At 38.4% G+C, this 25,482-nt stretch overlaps 2 protein-coding genes across 12 annotated transcripts in view; one reads left to right on the plus strand and one right to left on the minus strand.

Moving 5' to 3' along the window:
- The window catches only part of LOC124604669 (uncharacterized protein C15orf61), a 65,392-nt gene extending 44,918 nt beyond the window's left edge, over window positions 1-20,474 (minus strand). The window contains exons 1-3 of one of the 11 annotated variants that reach the window (XM_047136506.1): window positions 20,226-20,473; window positions 19,332-19,414; window positions 12,784-12,895 (exon numbers count right to left, since the gene is read on the minus strand). The gene's annotated coding sequence lies outside the window, so the exon portion shown is untranslated. Of the gene's footprint in view, window positions 1-1,669; window positions 1,820-12,783; window positions 12,896-14,426; window positions 14,550-19,331; window positions 19,415-19,562; window positions 19,580-20,119 lie in introns of those variants that run through there. The other 10 variants (XM_047136503.1, XM_047136501.1, XM_047136500.1 and 7 more) reach the window with 10 other exon arrangements.
- LOC124604653 (protein kintoun) overlaps window positions 20,285-25,482 on the plus strand; it is a 98,971-nt gene continuing 93,773 nt past the window's right edge. The window contains exon 1 of the mRNA XM_047136497.1: window positions 20,285-22,177. Coding sequence (XP_046992453.1) covers window positions 20,501-22,177 — 1,677 coding nt within the window. The 5' untranslated portion in view covers window positions 20,285-20,500. The remainder of the gene's footprint in view (window positions 22,178-25,482) is intronic.

The raw sequence follows: 25,482 nt of genomic DNA on the forward strand, positions 1-25,482 counted from the left end.
TTTTCTTCTATATCTAACATGTGTTCTATTTGTGCTTGTTCTGGTGACTGTCTTAAGATTTTGTTTTCCTTTGATTGTTTAATTGATGTGTGTTGTTCTTTCTTTGTTTGTTCTGGGATTTTTTTGAGTCCAGTACTATATTTTCTTCTTCTTCTGATTGCACATTATTTTGTTCCAGTATTTGTTGTACTTGTTGTTTGATGTTTTCTAATTCTGACTGGGGTATCCTGTTATTTTTGGTTACTACACGGATCTGATCAGCTAGTCGTTGTTCTGTTAAAAATTTTAATTCTGGGTGTCTGGTAATAAATGCTGTGTATACTTGTGATCTGTATTCTGTTGTGTTGGTTCCTAAGTTTGTTGCTTGGTAATAACAGAACCTGAGGTGTCGGTTAACTTCGTCTGACCATCTCATCCTCTGTCTTTGTTTTCCTTCTAGTGTGGTTATTATTATTATTATTATTATTATTATTATTATTATTTAGAGTGCTCCATTAGAGTTTATTAAGCCTATCATGAAACTTGTTACAGATTTTTTTTTAACTTCTTCAGTCTATGGATCTCAGACATATGAAAGTACTGTTGTCACTGAGGGAAAAGAATGGTAGGTACACAAGTACAAGGTTTGGTGTTGCTCCACATTTAGAAGACTGTTTTACAGGACTACCATACCCAGCAATCATACTAGCTGATATTTAGTAAATCTTGTTTCACAGCAACCAGTATGGTATTTAGATAAAATGTCATTTGATTTCATAATTTACTTCAAACAATCATCCCACATTACATAGCATTATATTAGTCATATTTGATGGATCCTGTGGCAAGTGGTGGCTGGAATGTGGAAATAAATCAAAGATGTACAGTTAACTTAAGTGAAATACAATGAAATGACTTAGCGTTATGGAAGACTGTTGTATTGCAGTGCTAATTAAAACAATAAAATCACCTAAAACACTTCATTTAAGCATTTTTGTGAAGATGTTCTTCAGGAGAGTCCAAGGAGTTACTCTGACATACATCTAAAACTCCATCACATTATCTACATTAAATCTGTTCAACACACATGTACTTGGCATCTTTTTTGTAGTAACCTCTCTGTAGAGGTTGTTTTCGGTTCTAATGTTACATTCATGCTTTTCACTGTTTTATGAGAAGAGAAAAATACTGTTAATGACTAATGACAAAGGGCGTGTGAGGGTGGGTGTGTGTGTGTGTGTGGGGGGGGGGGGGGGGTGAAGTAGCTGCCAAAATATTGATTTCTCTGAAGAGCACACTGCAGGACATGGATTTAATTATCATCAATAAAAGTGTTTTTCTATCCAAAACTTAAATGAAAAATCACACAGTGGAAAGCTCAGGATAGCATTGCTACAAAATGAAAAGATAATGTAATCGGGTAGATAAAAAACCCACTCATTAAGCAGCAACAGGAGAAAAAACCAACCCCCCCCCCCCTCCCCCCCCCCCCCCCCCCCCCACACACACAGAGAGAGAGAGAGAGAGAGGGAGAGAGAGAGGGAAAAAAAAAGAAAACAAGGTTTTACTTTGCAAGCTTTTGAAGCTAGTGGCTCTTTCTTAAGGGTTAAAGGGGAAGAATGAAGGGTGAAAGAATAGGACTGGAGAGGTTTAGAAAAAAAGGTAGAGTTCAGGGGCAGGGGAGCCTTACCTTCTCATCCTGTCCAGTAAGTCTCCCCTGATCTGTGGTTCTGAGTGCCTTTTCCAAACTCTGTCCCTTTTTCTAGACCTTTACAGTCCTTTTGCTTCACCCCTCTTCCTTCCCTTTCAACCCTTCTGCCAGAAGAAAGAGTCATTGGTTCTGAAAGCATGCGAAGTAAAACACTGTTTTTTTTTTTTTTTTTTTCCCTGCCGCCACTTGGGAAGTAGATATATTATCTATCCGATTATATTATTTTTTCAAAATTGATTATTTTTATTGTTATAACAAAATGAAAAGGCTGGATTTCTACCCACCACATAGATGATGTCTTGAGTTGCAGACAGCACAATGAAAAAGGCTGTTAGACATTTAATCTTTAGACAAAGAATGTCGTTCTGCTGAAATATAATAGTCACATATGTAAACATAAGCACAACTCACACATAAATGGCTACTATCTCCATGCGATGACATCCGACTGCAACTGTGTCTGATGTGTGCAGCAATGCTTCGGCGTGAGAAGTGGTGTTAAGGAGAAGGTGGAGGAATAGCACTATATGGGTGGGGGAAGACACTGTGCTGCCTGTGAGAGTGTGAAAGGATGTGATGGGGACAATATAGGATGCTAGGTGTAGAGTGGGGAAGGGGGGGCAGAAGCAGAGAAGGGGAAAAGACAGTAGGTGCTTTGGAGGGAGAGAAGGCACTTGTAGTGCTGTAGTGAGAGGAGGGGAGGGTAGGGAGGTTCCCATCTGTGCAATTTAGAAAAGCAGGTCTTTGTAGGAATAATCCAGATGGCACAGATTGTGAGGCAGTCACTGAAGTAAAGCACATTATATCAGGCAAAATGTTCAGTGACTGGGTAGTCCAGATGTCTCTTAGCCACAGTTTGGTGGTAGCGATTCATGAAGACAGATGGCTTGTTAGTTGTCACGTTGCACCTTAGTTTGTAGATCATATGGCTGCTTTCACAGGTCACCCTGTCTTTGATGGCATAAGAGATGCCTATGACAGGACTGGAGTAGGTGGTTCTGAGAGAATGTATGGGACAGGTCTTGCTTCTGGTTTTACTTCAGGGAGATGAGACACAAGGCAAGAGGTTGGGAACAAGGATGGGCAATGATACTGGGTAGGTCCACAACCACTCTATTCATGCCTGTTGGTTTCCCGTACTCATAACAGGTTACTACGACTGTCTCTGGAGAAAAAGCTGAGTAGACCCAGTGGGTGCCTATTCTCTGGAAATGTCGACATGGTGTTAACACTTCCCTTTGATATTCACTTGCTTCAGCTTTTCCCAAGGATAACTGAACCTCATATGCCTGTATCCAAGCTGTATCATTCTACTTGGTCAGATTGTAATGCTTTCCCTCTGGCATCTCTGTAGGTCTTCCAGTGACATTAGGATGTAGCCATCTCTTTGGTCTGAAATTCTCAATACATCTGTGGTCTGTACCTGTGTCCATTTCCCCACAGTTTCCCACTTGACTGGATAGAGGTGTATGGTAAAACATTGATACCATGCATTGAAGCCTGCCACTGGGAATCGAATTAACGCACGGGTACCTTGCACCATCAGAACTCATTTCAGTGATGGACGCATGGCAGAATAGTGCTGAATTCCCTTCTCTTGTTTCTATTGTGCTCCATAATTATGCTGTAATTTTTTTTTTGCACTTTGCATACACTGGTTATGAATTGCTGTGGTGGCAATAATGTTGACTTAGCTGTCCACGGATGGCGTCATGTACTGCTTCTTGCAGCATGGTAACTCCCATCCTTGAATCACTCAGACTGTCTGTTAGTGCTCGTAGCAACCTAGTTATGGCCACTCTCCCAACCATTACATTCATTCAATTTTGCACCGTCTGTAAGTCACTATTTAAGGCCTGCACAGTATCTTGCGTATTCTGCACTAGTTCCGCAATTAACTCTTGCACTATCCTGATATTGTTTAGCACCATGCTGTTCTAAGTTTGACAACTGAGAAGTATGCCACTCCATTCTGGACCAGTGGTCTCTGCTACTTCTTGTATTTGACCCATCATGTCGTTCATGATTGGCCTGTGGAGTAGGCATTTTAGACATACTCTGATCACAGGTCATCTGTTTCTTCTTTGTTCCATGAGACAGTTGTAATTCCAAAACAATTCAACAGCTCATAAGAGGAAACCATGGTGCCAACACTATAAAACCTGAACTAGGAGCAATGGAAGAAAGTAATTTGATCAGAGGAATATTGTTTCACACTGTTTCCAACTTCCAGCTCAATTCATATTCCAAGACCGAAACATGAGAGGAATTTGGTGATGATATGGGCCCCATGGTTACTCTCCAAGGTTGCATTACTGCCTACAATTATGTCCCATTTTGACTTATCACGTTCATCCCATGGTATAATGTTTGTTCCCCAATGGTGACACGGTGTTCCAAGAAGACAGGGCTCCTGTTCACACAATTCACATTGTCCAGGACTGGTTTTGTGAGCATGAGGACGAATTGTTATGTTTTCCCTGACCACCAAAGTCACAGAAGTCAGTATTACTGAGACTTCATGGTTACTTTGGAGCAAAGGGTGTGTTATCACTATCTAACTCCATCGTCATTACCTGAACTTGCCACTACTTTGCATGAAGAATGGTATAAGATTTCCTTGAAAACCATACAGGAGCTAACAATTAGCTGTATTTAGAACCTGTTTTAAATGCCAATGGTTTTCCTACAATGTAATAGACATTGTAAGTAGGTCCTTGCATTATGACATCATCCACACCATTCCAGCTTATTAATAAAAATTGTACTGGCTTTTTATCTGTAGTGTGCTTAAAGTGTACCAAGTATTTTACCCATAGTCACGATCTTGATCTGTGTGGCTCTGACTCACTTCCACAACTAAAGTTACAGCTGAAAAAATGGTTATTTTCTATGGAATCTCTTGTGAGCCTGATGCAATTAATATACCAAGCTGCTAAAAGAACTCAGAAAAAAACACCTTCAGTGAGTGATATTTGTGAATGAATAGGTGTACTGAGTACAGACACGATTAATTTGCCAACATTGTGTACAGTATAAATGGGATTATACTGCAAAATTTTCCAATTATTCTCCCTACGAGACACTCACCATCCGGCTATGTTGCAATGCTACATTCTCCAGATGGTTCCACACTATCAGTCTCCTATGTCTGCTTCTTTGCCACTGGCAATTAGTAAATCTCTGTATGGTATCTTCCATTCTTGTTCTCCATTTGTTACTCTCTAAAAGTTAACTGAAGACCTGATTATTCAGTTTTTGGCATGCTTGTAGTTTTTTCAGTGCAGATTTTCTTACAGTCAGGGTTTCTGGCTCATAAGTCAGAGTTCATGCTTGATAAGTTATAACTAACACCATAGTTTGGTTTATCTTTTTGTTCAAATTTGACTGTACTGACCTAGAATGTATCCCATAATCCACAAACAAATGAAGGTAATGCAAAATTTGCTAGCAGCTTTCTTGCATATGAAAAGGATGGGAGTGGTGTCAAGGGTTGTTACTTGCAAAGTAAACGGAACTAAGTTCCTTTGGTGGAATGATATGTTAAGGTTCATTCACAGTTCATTGACGACTGGCAAACCAAATATATTACACATGCAGATTTCTTCATTATCTTCTATCACTATCAAATGTGTGTACCTGTGAATCTTTATTATCTAACTTGAAATGCATAAAGTGAGTACCTAACTTGAAATGCATAAAGTGAGCTTTTAGCAGATTTAAAATTAAATTAGCGGTCCTCAGTCACACATTTTGTTCTCCAGTCAGCTACAAGCCGAGTTCAGTTACTGACTCAATTCTAAGAGTAGTTTCTAGAGCAGATGCATGGCTATCACTTGTGTCACCAGAAACATTACACTTTTAACCAAACATTTAAAGCCTTTGCCATATCATTTATATATTGTATGTGGTATCCACAATCAAAGTATCAGTTTGAAAATGCTCTAGGAAGAGAACCACTGTTCAGAATGGCATCAAATTTGAACAGCATATTACTGACACAGAGGGAAATGTGATTTTATTTTTGGGGGGTGGCGGGGGGGGGAGGGGGGGGTGGGAGGAGGGGGGGGAACAATTTGCGTTCAAGATGTCTAATGTACTTGTCTCCATGAAGGATTGCATGCTGGTGGTAATGCCTTTTTACAAGAATGGTGAGATTGTGTACCAGTAGCCCTGCAGGAGTTCCAAACACTCAAGGGTATGAGAAAAGACACTGATCCAATGTGTGCCAAAGATCTGGAGAAAAGATAGGTTCTTTTGAAGTGAAATGTGGCAGATGGAGGAAAGCAGTTGATTCGATGTCTTTCAAAGATATGGCCACAGTATTGCAGGAGGGGTCAAGCAGTGGTGCGTAAATTTATTTGTTTCAGTTGTAAATATTTGTCACAAAACTCAACCAGTTCCACTTCATTCTGCAAAAGGTGCCTGTGTGGTGCGGATGGTCAGCATCATTTATCGTAGGATCAAATTTTTTTCAGGAGATGAGTCCTAAGCATCCTGTTACCTGTACCATCACTGGTAATTGCTATGAGAGTCTTTCTGACCCTTCAACAGCTTGGATGTGCAGGTAGAATCATTTTCATGCAAGATGACATTCCTCCACACATTGCACAGCCAGTTAAGTGGCTGCTGTAGAGGCATTTCAGAAATGCTAGAATTATCAGCCATCATTTCCCTATAGCCTGGCCATACAGAGTACCTGATATTAATCCATGGGATTTTTGCATTGCACAATGCATTCTGAACATGACCCATGAGACACTCCAATCTCCTATGGAACATATAGTTTCTTGATTTCTACTTTTGGCAGTTAACGGTGGACAGCATATTGAGCATGTCTTGTGCCAGTCTTATAATGATTTGAAACTAATGTCATTTTGCTTTTTATGTGGTTTTTGGCCTCACGACAATTAAAAAACAATTTTTCCCATTTGACATGGTATGACTGCCATGGTGGCTGGGCTTACCTAATTAACATTGCCACAGCTGTTGACTGCTGAACTTGCGCAGTCATGGACATAGAACAGTATGGATGGTGTAATGTGCCACAGTATTGCGATTCATCTGTCTTTTGTACGCGACTCCATTTACAGTTCGATGCTTACAGGTAAAATTCCCATTAAATTTTTTTTTGTTCCACAATGTTTCCCAGTGTCAATAACACGTTGTTCAATTTTGCCATCGCTCTGAGCAGTGTTCCTCTTTCTACAGCATTCTGAAGTTGGAATTTAATTATGGACGCCCTGTAAATTATGAATTCTAAGACAGCAAGAATGTTTCTGTATTTGATGTTTTTCTAATCAAAACTTAATACATATTTTTGTGTTCCATTCTCTTTACAAGAGCCTGTTTTAAATAAGATTTTAGCTCCTGAAAAGGATAATGTTTGAATTTTTCTAAAAGTATTGTGTGATCTACAGAACCAAAAGCTTCACTTTTCCTACACAATATTCTGACAATAAAAGTTAGTACACTTTTAATAACTGAGTGAAATCATTTGAAGTGTTATATAAGTGTAGGCTTTCATAGCTGCTATCCAACTGAAAAAAATTTTGCAGTTCTACCCTTTGTGGCCAAAAATCATGAGAAGGCACTGTGATATGAGTCAGTCAAGGGCTGCTGAAAGCTATGTGGTGCATTTGTTTCCCGGCCATGGAAGAAATGAGTTTCTGATACCCCACATGTAATTCTGTGATGATCTGATGCACAGACTGTCAGTCACTCCTTATGGCTCTACAGAGATGATGTGCTCTTACTTGTGTCCTGTGCAGTAATATATACATGTGGAAACATTGCATCTGCAGTACTGTAGAAGCACCTAGACAGTGTTGACCTCGGAAACATAAATTCTCATTTCATTTCTGATATGCTATGACCTGTGTGTCTTGCAGTGATTATCATACCACATTTGATGTTGATTAGCTCATGACTTGCTACAATGTTTACTACACACATGTTTATAACATACTGCTCAGATATCATGTCTACACCCATACCATATGCAACAACAACTAGCCACAACATTTGGGCGTCATACACAGCATATCTTCAAATGAGACAATTTTCCTGTGACTTTTGACCACTCAATTTAAATTTGCTTGAGGTCCACATCACTCAGGTTATACATGTTGTGTTACATAAGAGAGATGAGCTTCTCTTAACAGTATAGGAAAATGAAAAATCTAAAAATATTTCTACATATTGTGCTATGCAAAACTGAAGATCATAAGGAAGTCACAGATACTGAACAAATGCACCTAGATAAAAACAAATTAGAATCACATTACTGTAGGTGTAATATGAGGAAAGAAGAACTGATTATATGCATAAAAAATAGAATAAAATCTCAGGCCATCTATACATCTAATAAAATTATAACTGGCCAATGTCTGTACATAGGAGATATTTAAGAAAGCGTAATATGAGGGGTCTTTATAACAGCAATAAAAACCAAAACAATTATTTTTTGTTTGTTTGTATGACTGTCTGTATTTTTGTAGTGCATCATGCAAAAACTACTGCACAAAGTTGGGTGTGGTTTCCACAGTTGTATCGTTGGAGGTATAACTTAAAATCTGGTACTTGTTTCATCTTGATAAGCTGTCTAGAAGCCAAGTTATCTAAAATAAATAAATAATAAATAAATAAATACAGAGTGTATTCTTTAACTGGGTCAGTATGAGGAAATCAGAATCCATAAGAGATACTGGAACAATATCCCAGAAACCTTTATGTGCTTTTTTGCGAAAACAGTTTTCTCATAATCAAATATTTGGTCAAGCATGAATTGTCCATAAAAATGAGTAAAATTGGCAATTTTTTAAAATGTGGATCTACTTAGTTTTGTGTAAGAATCATTTCATTACATTAAATGAGAAAAATGAGGACAGCAGAAGTTTTATAAAACTAAATTAGCTAAAACAGGATATAAATGATAAAATCTGTAAAAAGTAGTATTTTGAAACATTTTATCATAATAATAATAATTATTATTATAATACTGTTAACATATCATCCTGTTATCCATAGACATTTTTGAATTCATGCTTGAATTTATGTAACTGTTACAGTAGATAACTTTGTCAAGTTAATGCTACTATTAGAAAGTGAACCAGAGTGCGAAAGGCATTTAGCATTACAGTATTCCAGAATAGCATCATCTCAAGCTCAAGAGACTTCTTCTGAATGCAGATCACATTTGAATGCTAACAGATGCCATAATGCTGTGTTGCAGGCTGTAGAGAGTAATGTAGAAAGTGAAACTCACTTGAGTGCAGACTAATATCGCTACACTGCAGCCCGATGTGCAGAAACTTAGGAAAAATATGAGTTTTGATTATTCTCTGATCATAGGTGCCATGAGATTTCCCAATTTGTAGACACGATTCTGAACAGAAATTGTTTTTGGCCAACGAGCGCACCTGTCAGGAAATCCCACAGTCTCCTGAAATGCTCCAGGAAAGAGAAGCACTTTTATCTGTTGACTGTAACCATGATGAAATTTTGTAGCTATTGTAGACAGATGAGCAACATGAGCTTCGTTTGCATGCTGCTCAGAGTTACTACCATGATAGACAGGAGGCAATCATCCATCACTTGGGACAAGAAAGAAGTTGTTTGTAGGAAGCACAGCAAAAACAATCCAGCAAGACCTGAACGATGCAGTTAGAGGAAGACTGGTTGCGCCTTGCCATTCTTAAACTGTCAGTCAGTGATGACGGCAAGTCAATGGTACATGATGTTAAAAAGCTGCCAAGACTAGAAAAGTGGATTTGACTATGATTCAGTAATAAAATATGTAAATTATTCTCAACTTAGTTCACTTAATGATTTCATTAAGCATTACTGTGCTTTGAAGTGGCATGGAGAACCCAATATGGGACAGTTCGCCAAGAAAGAATAAGAGACCAGCCAGAGCCTTTAAAAGGGTTACTAAGAGGAGAAATCCACTATTGAAACAGTTTTTGGGAGAACTTAAGGACCTACAACAGCACTTTCCAAATAACTTCTTTTGGAGTGAATCGGATCCCTGAAGTGGCATTTATGTCTACTTTTAAGGTACAGAACCTAGTGTACCATTTGATTGGCTCTCTGTTGCTGACAGTTGCTCCAAGATTTTTACAAATTTATTTTGTTTCTAATTTCCAAGACAAGGCAAATGTTAGACAGTAACATATTCCTAACTTTCTGGTAGAGCACTTGCCCGCAAAAGGCAAAGATCCTAAGTTTGAGTCTCGGTCCAGAACACAGTTTTAATCTGACAGGAAGTTTCATATTAGTGCATACACTGCTGCAGAATGAAAATTTTATTCTGGGAACATATTCCTAATTTAAGCTCAGGTTTAGTAAGAAGCCTGCAAAATATGCTACACAGTGTGAACCCATATGTCAGCAGCTTTAAAGCTGCACTTGAATCAGTTCAAAATGATGAGTGCAATAATTACAAGCTGATAAAAGACTAAGAGGATCTCTCCCAAGTGACAATAATGCACCAACTACAAATGAAGTTGCTGTCCTGTTAGTTGACCAGGAATGTGATGAGAGAAATATTGTGTTATGTACTCTTGATGATCATCTTGGGAGAATCAATGAAACACGTCATGCTCATGATTCATTACAGTATCCTTTAATGTTTCATCAAGATGAAGATGGCTACAGTTCTGCTGTGTATAAAGTTGATCCTCACATGGGTGCTCGAAATTTTAACAAAAAAGCTTCTGCAGTGTACTTGTACAGTTTTTTAATCAAGCTATGTGAGAATGAACATATCTACTTACCCTGATTTTGGGGCTTTTTAACCAATTTTTAGTAAACATATATGCAAAAATTGAAAATGAATGCTTAGTATTCATCTGCACTCATCAGAGACAATATGTACGGAAAATTGTATTGATACTTTACATCAAGATTCTGATGCTGAAAACTTGGGTAGGATGGTGATTATCCATTCCACATTTACTGGTGTTCCCAGGTATAATGTACGCAGGACGCATTTTGCTATTTAAAAATTTGGTGGCACAGATTTGTTTGTAGCTATGACTACCAATCCAAAATGGCGAGGTGTCCTACATCAAGCACAACTTGATTTCTCAAGTATTTCTTTTAAAACAAAATGCCTGATAGACCTTCTTACAAAAGAAAGGATATTTGGAGCAATATCTATTCATTAGAGTGGCAAAAGTGTGGTTTGTTTCATCCGCACAACATTTTGTGGTTCGGAGAGAAGTTTAGGCCCAAATATATTGATCGAGTTATTAGTGCCAAAATATCAAATCCTGACACAGGCACTATTCTGCACAGGATTGTCAAAACCAACATGATACAAGGTCCATGTTGCTCGTTAAATAACAGTTCACCTTGCAAGAAAGAAAGTCAGTACATGGAGGAGTTTCCAAAAAACTTTTTTAATAAAACTGTTACTCATGAAAATGTTACTGGCGAAAACGGGTATCCACTGTATCGCTGCTGGGCACCTCAGGATAGTCATTTCACAGCTGAAGGTAATATGCATGGTGATTATGTTGCAGTAGGTAATTGATGGGTAGTGTAAGCTCCCCAGAACATGGAATACTAGCATCGATCGAATATGTGAATAAGGGAAGTGACCAAGTGACATTTGGTTTTCAGAAAGCACATCATGATGAGGTGAAAAAATATAACTCTGGTTGCAATATTAGTACCTTTGGCACAGTGTGGTGAATACTGGGTTTCCCTATTCACAAATGACTCCCTACTGTTATATACTTAGATGTTCATTTAGAAAATGGTCAGTGAGTCTATTTCAGCCCTGAAAATGTGCAGGAACGTTTAGAGAATCCTTGCCAAATCACACTCTTAGCTCATTTCAGTTTCTGTGAGGAAGATAGTTTTGCTCAAACTCTTATGTACAATGGTGTGTCATCCTACTACACTTATGACAAACAAAGAGATGTCAACCAGTGGAAGGGTTTCCAGGTATTTATCTGGACCTCATAGTGTGCTGCATCTGCTAGATAATGGCTAAAATTGGGACAGAACAAGGGCTGTGCAAAGCAGATACTGCTATGTTAGTTCCGAATAGCCAGTATTTTTTTGGTTTCGCTTAAACAGGTGTTTTTTTTTTTCTTTTTTTACTAATAATGGATTAAGAAATTTGAAACATCAATTATGAATAGCAGCAGTGCTAACATTTTTGCTTTTTTTTTTTTTTTGCTTTTAAATAAACTCCCTTCAAAAAAGGAATAATTTTTATTTATAGAATTTGCATTAGTTTAAAATATTGTGTTGTTATAGAATAAAGGAAAAGTGATCAGTGTAATTTTAATAACAATGCCGGCAGAAATGATAAACAAATGCATGGCATAAGAATAGTTACAGGAGTGCTGAGGCAATAATGCCACATGTTGTGGCTTAAGATACGTGTGTAAGTGCAAAGTGCAAGACTGCCCCCCACCCTCCACCTGGTCCAAATGGTAGTTTCTCACTACTGTCACCAGACATCTGTTGTACTGTAGAATGGCACTAACCCTAGGCTGGAATATTTTTATGAAGTGACATAGCAATGAAATACAATGCTTTTTTAGCTTTAAATGATTAAAGATCTATCAGCCAATTCTATAAAACAATAAGTGAGGAAGGAAAATATGGTAACAGTAATAAATTAAAAACAATTCATTCACAGTATAAATAAAAACAGAAAGTAGCTTATTTGCTGCCTAAACTTCAGTTTTTACCCTTTAGCATTGTCTATTCATAATGCTCAAATGGTGGTCTGATCATGATTACAACATGATTTTTGACCAGAGTTTCAAAAAATTTGAATCAATAGGACAATACAGGTGATTTTTTTGTAGTATTAAACCACTGATTATTTTTTGAGGAAAGCAGCAAATGGTGGCTGGACTATGTTTTCTTTTATTTGCCTTTTTAATTTAATATTTTGATTCTAAGCATCTTGAACTTTCTTCAATTTGTACATTTATTAAGGAAGCAATAGAAATAAAAAACCGAAAATTGGTTATTTCAGAAATCAGTTATTCTGAGTAGTTTTAACAGTCAGGTTAAAGTGGCAGGAAAAGATTTAACCAAGAATCAGTTGTTTCAACAATACCCACCATTCCTAGGAGAAACGCTCGATGACACCGTAATCGGTGAAAGTCACCGAAAGTCACAGGTGATTGTAGCATTAGTCTGCAGTTATGATGGTGCTCTGCCTAATTTCGCATTCTGTACAGTTGTGGGAGAAACATCAGTGTCATTTATTAGATTTTTTTTTTAGGCAGCTAAATGTGCTTATGGAGATAGTACAGCAGAAGCTGATGAGAGTGTTGTCAGCCTTTGCTGCCATCGAGATATTCTTATTTCTATTGGTGGCAATCCTATGAGTCATTATGGTCTTCCAGAACTGCATGAAACCACTGACAGCCCATGAATTAGTTGTGAATTATAGCTCTAGTGCAATGGCTGAAGTCATGAATAACAATGTTGGGGCGCTTCGTAATGAGCAAAAGTTAGTATACACCAAGTATTACGGAGTGTTAATCAACAGCAGGGTGAAACATTTTTCCTTGATGCTCCACAAGTGATACAGGCAAAACCTTTTAGACTTAATTACTATTGGCTGAAATCAGAAGGCAACATTAGCTGTTGCGTCTTCTGGGATAGGTGCTGCCTCACTCCCTGAAGAGAAAACTGTGGACATTATGTTCAACCTACCTTTGGAGCTAGACATAACTGAAACCCCAGTACATATGTGCAGTATCGCAAAATAGTGACAAGGTGAAGATCCTTGTAGAGTGTAGCCTAATTGTCTGAGATGGCATGCAAAAAAGCCGTGAAAGCAGTCAATCACACTTTGCAAGATATCCAGCAAAATGATCGCATTATGAGAGGCACCACTGGTTTTTTTTTTTTTTTTTTTTTTTTTTTTTTTTTTTTTTTTTTTTTTTTTTTTTTTTTTTTTTTTTTTTGCCAGACTCTACCTGAGGAATGAGAGCATGTCTCAAATGCTCCATGCTCTTGTCCTGGATGTAGTAATTGAGTATGACACAGAACTTAGGGCTTAGTTGGGTGGCAATCCTCATGCCCAAGAATTCTTGAAAGTTTTATTGAATATTGATGAGGATATAATGCCTGAATCAAATGGGTCAGTGACTCTGCCAGAGAGCCTTTGTCCAATTGTTCCTTTGGTGAAGGAACTTATTTGTTTTGTTCATTGAGATGCATCCCAAATAACATGCCACAAGAATTCTTGACTTTGTGAAAAAGCAAAACTGACATCAAAAAATGATCAAGCAGCTGCTATAAGTCAGAGAATTTTGGAAAAAATCGTTAGGAACACGGTGATATATTGGTCCATTAATACACCTCTGGACCGAATTGATGCTACCACTTATCCGGTAGTTTCCTAACTCCCATTATGCATCCGGACTCCTCACACATAACCTCAGTCTGAAAGTGGGTATTCCAATTATGCTGCTTCAGAACTTAACCCCTCTGAAGCTGTGTAATGAAACTCACTTTAAAGTGGTGTCACTTCATAATACTATTATAGAGGCTGAAATTGTCTTGGGCTGTGAAGCAGGTGAAACAGTTTTTATACCATGGATACTTCTCATTCCCAACAATTGGGGGACTGATGACCTTCGCTGTTTAGTCCCCCTTAAACATCACAACAACCACCACCACCACCACCACCACCACCACCACCCAACAATTTCCCTTTCCAATTCATATGCGTGCAAATGCTTTGCCATACCATCAACAAGTACAGATGCTTTAAGCCGCAGGCATCAACCATGGGACGAACTTATTCTCACTGGACAGCTCTACACAGCTCACTCACAGGTCACTAGCTCAGATAATTTGTTTATAATGGATCCTATGGAAAAAACATCAAATGCTTTTTCATAATTTCTTTAAATACAGCACTAGTCTGAATTGATATTTCATACTTCAAATATCTGTATCTATAGTTACAAACATATCAATTCCTAACTATTGCCCCCTATTGACAGCTGCACCTTAAGTTTTTTTATATCTGTTTTTCTCCCAATAACGCACTTCATGATTTTCAAAATTCATTCAGGTCTGAGATACACGCAGACAAAGTAGTGAGCAAAAGGTAATAATTCTATATAAATAAAACTTAGTGACTATATACATTGTGGTCTTCGGTCCAAACACTGGTTTGATGCAGCTCTCCATGCTACTCTATTCTGTGCAAGCCTCTCCATCTCTGAGTAACTACTGCAACCTAAATTCTTCTGAAACTGCCAACTGTACTTATTTCTTGGTCTCCCTCTATGATTTTTTACCCTCCACACTTCCATCCAGTACTAAATTCATGCTCTCTTGATGTCTCAGAATGAGTCCTTCTTTTGGTCAAGTTGTGCCACAAATTTCTTGTCTCCCCAATTCTATTCAGTGCCTTCTCATTAGTTACAAACCTTCAACATTGTTCTGAAGCACCATATTTTGAAAGCCTCTATTCTCTTTTTGTCTAAACCTTTTATTGTCTGTATTTCACTTCCATACATGGCTACACACCAGATAAACACTTTCAGGAAAGACTTCCTAACACTTAAATCTGTATTCAATGTTAACAAATTATTTTCTTCAGAAATGCTATTCTTGCTACTGCCAGTCTAAATTTTATATCCAGTCTACTTCAGCCATCATCAGCTGCCCAAATAGCAAAGCTCATCTTCTACTTTAAGTCTCTCATTTCCATATATCCTCCTTTCAAGATAATGTCCATTCCATTCAACTGCTCCTCCAAGTCCTTTGCTATCTCTGACTAAATTATGGTTTCAGCAAAATGGATTAAAACTCAATGTCACAAAAACACAATTAGTACAGTTCAGTGCTAAAACATAATCAGCATCTCCCATAAAAATAGTGCACGGCAACAAGGAAATGACTTAATCAAGTTATGTGAAATGTCTATGTCTAAATCTAGACAAAAATTTAAATTGGAAATACACATGTAGACGTCTTAGTAAACAGACTAAAAAAAAAAAAAAAGGACAAAAAAATAAAGTTGTTATATTAACTTAAGTATGTTGTTAAATTAACCTAATTATGTCATGTATTGGAAAATTCGACTCGTTCCACATCATTACGAAATATCGTATTCATGATCCATGGAACTAGTATTAATCTAATCTAATCTAATCTAATCTAATCTAGCTTATGCAATGAATGTCTTATCTGGTTCCACCTTTATGGACACCAGGAAGATAGTTTACCACAGCTACTTTGAAACTATAATTCGATACAGAATAATTTTCCGGGGGAACTCAATGAACAGCCCGAGAGTAGTTAAACTTCAAAGGAGAATCATAAGAAACATGTGTTTAGTGCAAAAAAGAACATCATGTCACCCATTACTTAAAAAATTAAAAATACTAACCATTCCTTCTCTGTACATCTACGAAATTTTTATTTTCGTATATAAAAATCAAAAATCACTTGACAATTTTCATTTCAACCACAATTACAGTACTTATCACAGACACAGTTTCAAACTTCCCTCTCACAATTTAAAACTTTATGCTCAAACACCATTGTACACAGGATTAAAAATTTACAATAAATTAAGTAACAAAAATCTGCTACATATGGAGTTTGACCCACTAAAAAGATTGTTATTTAATACACTAGTGGAAAAATGTTGTTATTCAATTGAAGAATTCATGCAGGACAGTTTGGCAAGTTGAAAAGAAAAGGAACAATAAAGATTATGTATAGTATAATAAATTGTTATTATACTGTATAGATTATATTTCAAGCTGCAAAATGACCATAAGTGTTATATACGTTCTTGTTAAATTGTTCACGTCTAAAAATTCAAAAATGCCTGGTTAAATATGTTAATTATTATAAAATTATTTTTTTAGAATAATTTGACCTGTCTCCAGCACAAAAATCTTAGATTTGTAATTCTAGGTTTGAGACAAATAAACTACATTCTACACAAAACTTCCTGGCAGATTAAAAGTGTGTGCCGGACCGAGACTCGAACTCGGGACCTTTGCCTTTTGCGGGCAAGTGCTCTACCAACTGAGCTACCTAAGCACGACTCACGCCCCGTCCTCACAGCTTTACTTCCGCCAGTACCTCTTCTCCTACCTTCCAAACTTTACAGAAGCTCTCCTGCTAACCTTGCAGAACTAGCACTCCTGAAAGAAAGGATATTGCGGAGACATGGCTTAGCCACAGCCTGGGGGATGTTTCCAGAATGACATTTTCACTCTGCAGCGGAGTGTGCGCACTGATATGAAACTTCCTGGCAGATTAAAACTGTGTGCCGGACTGAGACTCCAACAGAAGAATGGAAAAATTGGTAGAAGCAGATTAAAACTGTCTGCCAGACCGAGACTCGAACTCAGGACTTTGCCTTTCATGGGCAAGTGCTCTACCAACTGAGCTACCCAAGCACGACTCACGCCCCGTCCTCACAGCTTAACTTCCACCAGTACCTTTGCCTTTCACGGGCAAGTGTTCTACCAACTGAGATACCCAAGCCCGACTCACTGCAAGGTTTGCAGGAGAGCTTCTGTAAAGTTTGGAAGGTAGGAGACGAGGTACTGGTGGAAGTTAAGCTGTGAGGACGGGGCGTGAGTCGTGCTTGGGTAGCTCAGTTGGTAGAGCACTTGCCCATGAAAGGCAAAGTCCTGAGTTCGAGTCTTGGTCCGGCACACAGTTTTAATCTGCTTCTACCAATTTTTCCATTCTTCTGTAAAGAATTCGTGATAGCATTTTGCAACCATGACTTATTAAACTGATAGTTTGGTAATTTTCACACCTGTCAGCAGCTGCTTTCTTTGGAATTGGAATTATTACATTCTTCTTGAAGTCTGAAGGTATTTCGATTGTCTCATACAGTCTGCACACCAGATGGAAGGGTTTTGTTATGGCTGGCTCTCTCAAGGCTATCAGCAGTCCTGACAGAATGTCGTCTACTCCAGAGGCCTTGTTTCGACTAAGGTCTTTTGGTGCTCTGTCAAATTCTTCTTGCAGTATCATCTGTCCCATCTCATCTTCATCTACATCCTCTTCCTGTTTTATAATATTGCCTTCAAGGTTATGTGCCTCGTATAGGCCCTCCATATACTCCTATCTTTCAACTTTCCCTTCTTTTCTTAGGACTGGTTTCCAACCTGATCTCTTAATATTCATAGAGCTGCTGCTCTTTTCTCTAAGGACCTCTTTTATTTTCCTGAAGATGGTATCTATCTTTTCCCTGGTGATGCAAGCTTCTAAATCCTTACATTTGTCCTCTAGCCATTCATGCTTAGCAATTTTGCACTTCTTGTCAATCTGATTTTTGAAACATTTGTATTCCTTTTTGCCTGCTTCAATTGCTGAATTTTTATATTTTCTCCTTTCATCAATTAAATTCAATACCTCCTGTGTCATCCAAGGATTTCTACTAGGCCTTACCCTTTCCCGTTTGACCCTCTGCTGCCTTCACTATTTTGTCTCTTAAAGCTACAAATTGATCATCTACTGTATTCATTTCCTCTGTTCTAGTCAACCACTGCCTAATTCTCCTTCTGAAACTCTCAACAATCTCTGGTTCTTTCAACTTATCCGGGACCCTTCTGTTTAATTGCCTACCTTTTTTCAATTTTTTCAGTTTTAATCTACTGTTCAGAATTAATACATTGTGGTCAGAGCAGACATCTATCCCTGGGAATGGCTTACAATCTAAAATATGATTCTAAATCTCTTCTTACCATTATATAATTAATCTGAAATCTCTCGGTACCTCCAGATCTCTTCCATTTATATAACCTTCTTTTATGAGTCTTAAACCAAGTTTTAGCAATGATTAAATTATGCTGTGTGCAATCTCTACCAAGCAGTTTCCTCTTTCATTCCTTTCCCATAGTCCATATTCGCATACTATATTTCCTTCTCTTCCTTTTCCTACTATCAAATTCCAATTCCCATCACAATTAAAGTTTCATATCCCTTAACTATCATATAATTTATTTTATCTTGTCACACATTTCTTCAATCTCTTCACCATCTACGAGTTAGCTGGCATATAAAATTGTACTGATGTGGTGGGTGTGGGCTTCATATCTATCTTGGCTATAATGCATTCACTATGCTGCTCATAGTAGCTTACCCGCATTCATATTTTCTTATTCACTATTAGACCTACTCCTGCATTTTATCCCTATTTCTCATTCTGAGACATCAAGAGATCATGTATTTAGTACTGGATGAAAGTGTGGAGGGTAAAAAATCATAGAGGGAGACCAAGAAATAAGTACAGTTGGCAGTTTCAGAAGAATTTAGGTTGCAGTAGTTACTCAGAGATGGAGAGGCTTGCACAGAGTTTAGTTGAAACTAATTTTTGTTATCAGCTACACTAACTATCAAGGAGTAGATGTACTCAGAAAATAGTGTAAGAATTCCAAGGTCCTTTAAAAGGCTGAACTGCAAGGTGTAGATCTACTTTACATCAAATTCTTACTGCTTGCTTTTGCTAAATAAACACTTTATTTCGTGTAGGTAAACTGCCCTAGAAAATAATTCTGTAAGACAAGGCAGAGTGAAAATATTTGAAATAAGACAATATTCTTGTCTTATGGCCAACACAATGAGGAAGGGTTATATGCAGTGCTAGATTTGTGATAGTACACACTGGTATGCCGTCCTGGTACCTCTGATGAGAAAAACTCAGAACTGCAGATTTTGAGATGTGGTACAACAGAACATCTGCTGCAGCTGAAATGATGTAAAACAAATATTGTATTCAAACTTTTAAAATGCTCAGAAAAGCATTAAAGTACAATTTTAAGAAGGGAAAAAAGACCTAGGTTGTCAGAACCTGTTTACTTACAAATCAAGCACTGATTCTAAAGATGTAACATACTGAACTGAGCTTCTTGATTTGCTAACCCAATGTTGCCTCCGTTTTGATATCCAGCTGGGTCCTACACAAATGTACTCAATGTGATTCATTCAGGGCATGGTCATTAATCCCTATTTCTGGTACTAGAAGGTCACACCCATCCTAACCCCGTCCTCCCCCTCTTTCGGTGTTCGTTGGTGCATTTGCATGTAATGTTGTTTACTGCTGGATAGTGCATTTTCCCGCCGGGGTAAGCTGATTCTCAAGCATGTACTTACTAAAGGTTAAGAAGTAAGGCAATATTTATTGTAATTATATCCCATTCCATTACAAGCTTTTAGTCTCGTGATTATGGAGTACTGTATGTCACAATTAAGTATTTATCGACAGGGCATTATTTTTTTTTTTTAAATAATGGTATCACGTTTCTCTAAAACGCGCTCGAAATCCTTACATGTATCCTTCAGCTATTCACATTTCTAAAAATGCCTTGAGAATATTGCTTTCAATTCACCAAAATATTTTATGACGAAACTTATTTTATGTTTACTGCTTTAATTTTCTCTAATTAAACGTACGTTTAGACATGTATGGTATAACGATAATCAAACATTGGCTCTTCACATTTATTGGTGGGATCTGAAAGTCATTTTCAGCTACCATTATAATCTATTGCGTACGCACCATTCGCACATAAATGTAGAATTGCAGATGTTCTGGCGAAGACGCGATGTCGCCCGTCTTTTGTTGCCGGCTCTTAACAACATAAATATTTTTTGTTGTTAGTGACAGGACCCTTTTAAAAAACTCAGTGTTAAAGTTACACTTGACATTTGCTGCGACTTTATTTTAAGTTAAAGGCGCTGTTGGCAAGTGTTACAGTGGTGAGATTCCAGGTCAAGCTTTGCAAGTTCCCACGTAAACATTTCTAGAAGTGCAGTTGAGCCAGTTATTGAACTATGGCAGTCAGCGGTAGCGGGTCTCAGTGGGACGATTTTGAAATTACGAAAGATGAGGTGAGAAACATCACGGAAGCGCTAAAGAAAGAAGAATTTCGAAAATTATTGGTTGATTATATTGAAGAAGTAAATGATCCAGAAAATCGTAAGAAGTACCAAGAGGAAATTACGATCCTAGAGAAGGAAAGAGGTTACGACGTAGATTTTATAAATCCGGAGCCTGGCTATGTTATTAAGACTAGTGTGGATGGTACGAAGAAGGCATTTATAAACGTGTGTAAAAGTGAGAAGATCCAAAAGCCAACATCATCTCGTGCATCAAAATCCGGAACGAAAGGCGTGAATTGGTCACTTCCGTACTCACAAGTTCATCCAAGAGATGATTTAGATAAGTCGGGCAAAAGATGTTTGGTGTACGACGTTGTTTTTCATCCGGATACTCATGACTTGGCAAATAAAAGCAAACAGTTCAGGAACATGTTGAACGAAACAGCGTTGGACGCAGTTGAAAGTAACTTCGGTGTTAAACTAGACAGGAAAAATCTGAGGTTTCCAAAATTGAAGTACAAAGGGGCGGTCTCGAATTCTATTTTGCGGAAAAAGTCAGAAAACCCTCCAGAAAACGTTATTGATGATCATTTACGAAATATAAATTATCCTTATGCAGTACCTGATGTGAATGCAAAACCAAGAGAGAGTGCTAAGAGAGATACAAATTGCTCTACAGGAGCAAAACAGGATGATGACAGAACTCCATATACGACACCAACATATCTAATTAAACATCGGAACCCCGTTGACATGCAGGAATTCATAAATGACAAATCGGCGAAGATTAATGCAGCTATTCCAAAGGAATTGGTCATTGAGGTAGACTTACCATTGCTGAGTTCAACATCAGATGTAGTGTTAGATGTCACGGAAGAATCACTTTCGCTTCTGAGCGAAAAGCATGCAAAATATAAATTGGAGCTGAAGTTGCCTTACAGAGTATATGAAGACTCAGGGAATGCAAAATTTGATAAGGACCAAAGAAAACTTATCATCACCTTGCCTGTCAGACGCTTGACAGAAAAGCGTGTGGTAGATATTTGCCGTGAGGACAGTGGGGTGGAAAGCGACACAAGTTACCAGACTCCAGAATTTAGTAGTGGTGATGATGATGGTGCTGAAAGTGAGAGTCAGAAGAGTGAAGAAAACTTTCCACTGGAAGAATCAGAATTGGTCCCAGATAAATGTGTTGAAAATAACAGGACTAACATGTTGTGTGTGAAATCCTTCCTTGACCCTGATAAACATTACTTACTACCCACTTTCACATGCAATGTGTTTGAAGATGTAATAGCATTTACCTTGCATGTAAAAAATGTGGATCCTTCGTCTGTTGTTCACTGTTCCCTGGAAAATGATTGTGGTGTTGCAGTAAAATTTATGTCAATTGGCTCAGGCCATTTTCCTGTGTACTATGCATTCTGTGTCAAGTTTCCAAATGGAGCTGGTGTCGGGGAGAATAATGTAAACATTGAAACTTGGGATAACAATGTTGTGATGCAAATGCAATTGGTGGCATGTGATCATGTGCCAGCAGAATATTTTGCTGGACCTGATGAAGACAGTCTTTTGAAGCATGATATCCCGGATGTTGTAGCAGTAGCAAGTAGTTTGGGAAAATTAAGGGTGAGTTATATTTTTTGATATACTGTTGAAGAACATTAAAGTTTTGTCATGTCATTGAGTTGTGACAGTCATAATACCCATGTGACAGCAACACTGACTTTTTCTTTTACTTTTTTTGTGCTAGCTTGTTTTAGTGTGGAAGTAAGTATGTGTTTACCATACTGTATTTTAGAATAAGTCTCATTTATGTACCAGCATTGAAAGTGTAATATTGTCAGAATTACACATATTCACTTCAGATGCATTCCACCATGTTTTCTTCCAGTGTTGTTCAGATTTGAAGTCTTCCTCTTCATTTACCATTGATTCAGACTTCAGCAGTGTCCCCGAACCACTGACGTTTCATTCAGTGAATTGTAGTAGGCCAAGCACTTAGGCTCTTGTGGAGAAGAGACAGACTTTCATTTTCAAATTTCAATGGCTGTGGCTTGAGTTATGTATGGCACACACCTCTCCTATCAACTTTTCATAGTTTATAGACATAGACCTAATATGCAACAAATTACTTAAAGATTGATCTATTATCTAATACAAATTTTCTGAATTTTCCTTCAAATTTTAGCTTTCATAATGAAAAATTTGTTAAATATGTCACAAATGGAGACATTGGGCTATGTATTACTGACCAATCTGTCCCCGCAATGTTATTTTGTGTTCACATTCCTTGACTTACCAATTCAATGCAAAATTTTCATTCTCCAATCTGACATAGACATTGGGCAACACACTGTATGCATATTTGTTTTGTCACTAAAACTGCCTTTTATTGCTGCACTGTAATTTATTTCTCCCAGTCGAATTTCACCTTTGCTTACTCTAAGGCTTCTTCAGTGGGATAGTTTGTTCACCATGTTGAACAGTGTGAAGAACAAGTTCAGAATATAAAAATGTGCGTATGTTTCGGAAATGAAGTGGTAATGTGACCTCCAGACCAGATGAGAAGAAATTCAGATACCAACAAACTATCCCACTGAATATGCCTTAGTGATATATAGCCTATAATAGAGGGAAACATTCCACGTGGGAAAAAATATATCTGAAAACAAAGATTCTGTAACTTACCAAATGAAAGCGTTGGTACGTTCATAGAAACAATAACAAACACAAACACACACACAAATTTCGAGCTTTCGCGACCCAAGGTTGCTTTATCAGGAAAGAGGGAAGGAGAGGGAATGGCGAAAGGATGTGGGTTTTAAGGGAGAGGGTAAGGAGTCATTCCAATCCCGGGAGTGGAAAGACTTACCTTAGGGGGAAAAAAGGACAGGTATACACACGCGCACGCTACCCCCCCCCCCCCCCCCCCCCCCCCCGCCTCCCACACACACACACACACACACACACACACACACACACACACACACACACACACACACACACACACATCCATCCGCACATACACAGACACAAGCAGACATTTCTGAAAACAACTTGATTTGACAAAACCCTAGAATTGATGATCAAAGATTATTATTGTCAGGCAGTTTCTCAGCGATCTTCACTATAGTTGCAAGATGCATCTTCATTCTTGATAATCTAACCCGTACGTAAATGGCGGTAAATAAATAATTTTTGTGTGAGCTGTATGCTCTATGGATGTTTTTAACACAGAAAAACCTTGGGATAATCATTTTATGACAACTGTAGGATGGGAATAAGTGTATTTGGCTCCCCTGCATTGTATACAGAGTTTTGCTGAATGATATTTCAGATTTAGAGTTTAGAATTGTGCACACTTTGTATTATATAGTTAAAAAATAAGAGGACTGCAGCAAAGAGCTTTAAATAGCTGACTTAATCACAAGGAAAGAAGTGAAAACTGAAATTTAAAAATTTATTAGGAGTTCATCTTGCTTGTTTGTCCTGCAAATTCTTACTAATGTTGTGTAAGTTGACAATGCACCATTTTTAAACTATGGAAACTTGGTGCCCACACTCTGTGGGATTGCCGTGTTGCTGTTCGTCGGTTGACGGGCAGCACTTTGGTTGTCGGTTCACACGTACAATCTTCCCTCACCCTGTCACTGCCCCAATGTGATACACACGTGTGTCGAATAGGTCTTGCAGTTTGTCTCCACCTCACGTTGGAGGCATTCACATGTAAGCTTTGCTTCGGAGCACACACACGTCACCTGCTATTTAGTCATAAAGTAAGCATGGTGGCACATTATTTGTTTGAAGAACAACAAGATATGGTTTTTGTTTGTGGACTAGCTGACGGTAATGCGTATGAAGCTCGAGGGTTGTATGAGGGATGGTACCCAGCAAGACGCTAACCACACCAGCAAGCATTTACAGCAATTCACCAGCGACTTGGCGAAACAGGCTCGTTAGCAGGATATCATGGTGGTGCAGGAAGACCTCGAACATGATGGGATGCTGCATTTGAAGAGACTGGTCTTGAGCACTTCGAGGAAGCACCTGCGACAAGTACTTGAACAGTTGGACATGATATGGGGATCACTCATTGGTTAGTCTGGAAGGTTTTGAGGGATGACAGCCTGCATGCATTTAGTTTCCACCCTGTTCAGGACCTAATTCCTGGGGCGGACTGTGAACACAGGCTAGAATTTTGCCTGTGGTTTCTGCAACGTGTTGCATGAGATTCCAACGTCCCCGACATTGTGTTGTTTATCGATGAGCTCACCGTCCATCGGGATGGCCTTTACAACACTCAAAATGTTTATTACTGGGAAAGGGGAAATCCTCATGTCACGTACGTCCACAGACCCCAGGAATGATTTTCGCTCAGCATTTAGGCAGGCATTGTGGGTAACCATCTGATTGTGCCGGTCCGTCTACCTCCTCGACTTATTGAGGCAAATTACCTTCACTTTCTGCAAGAAACTCTACGTGGCCTGCTGGAAGATGTTCCCCTGGACATACGGCTACACATGTGGTTGCAGCATGATGGGGCGCCCGCACATAACAGTCGTGCTGTGTGTGGATATTTAAATGAACTCTTTGACGGCCAGGTAATTGGCAGAGATGCTCATAGGACATGGCCCCCGCGACCACCAGACCTCACGCCACTGGACTTTTTCATGTAGGGATTCTTCAGGGTTCTAGTTCACCTACCTGTATGCGAACTACCTAGAAACAAAGAGGAATTAATGGATTGCATTCAGTGTGCCGCCAATCCAATCAGGGCAATGCCAGCAGATTTTGAAAGAGTTCAGCACAACACCGTTTGACGTTATCAAGCTTGGTTTGTGTCAGAGGGTCACCAGTTTGAGCACCTGCTTTAAGTAAACAATGTCTTAGCTACAAAAAGGGCCCATTTCAGGGCTGACAGTTTGTGAAAG

The sequence above is a fragment of the Schistocerca americana genome, chromosome 1 (genome assembly GCF_021461395.2).
Source record: "Schistocerca americana isolate TAMUIC-IGC-003095 chromosome 1, iqSchAmer2.1, whole genome shotgun sequence".
NCBI lineage: Eukaryota > Metazoa > Arthropoda > Insecta > Orthoptera > Acrididae > Schistocerca > Schistocerca americana.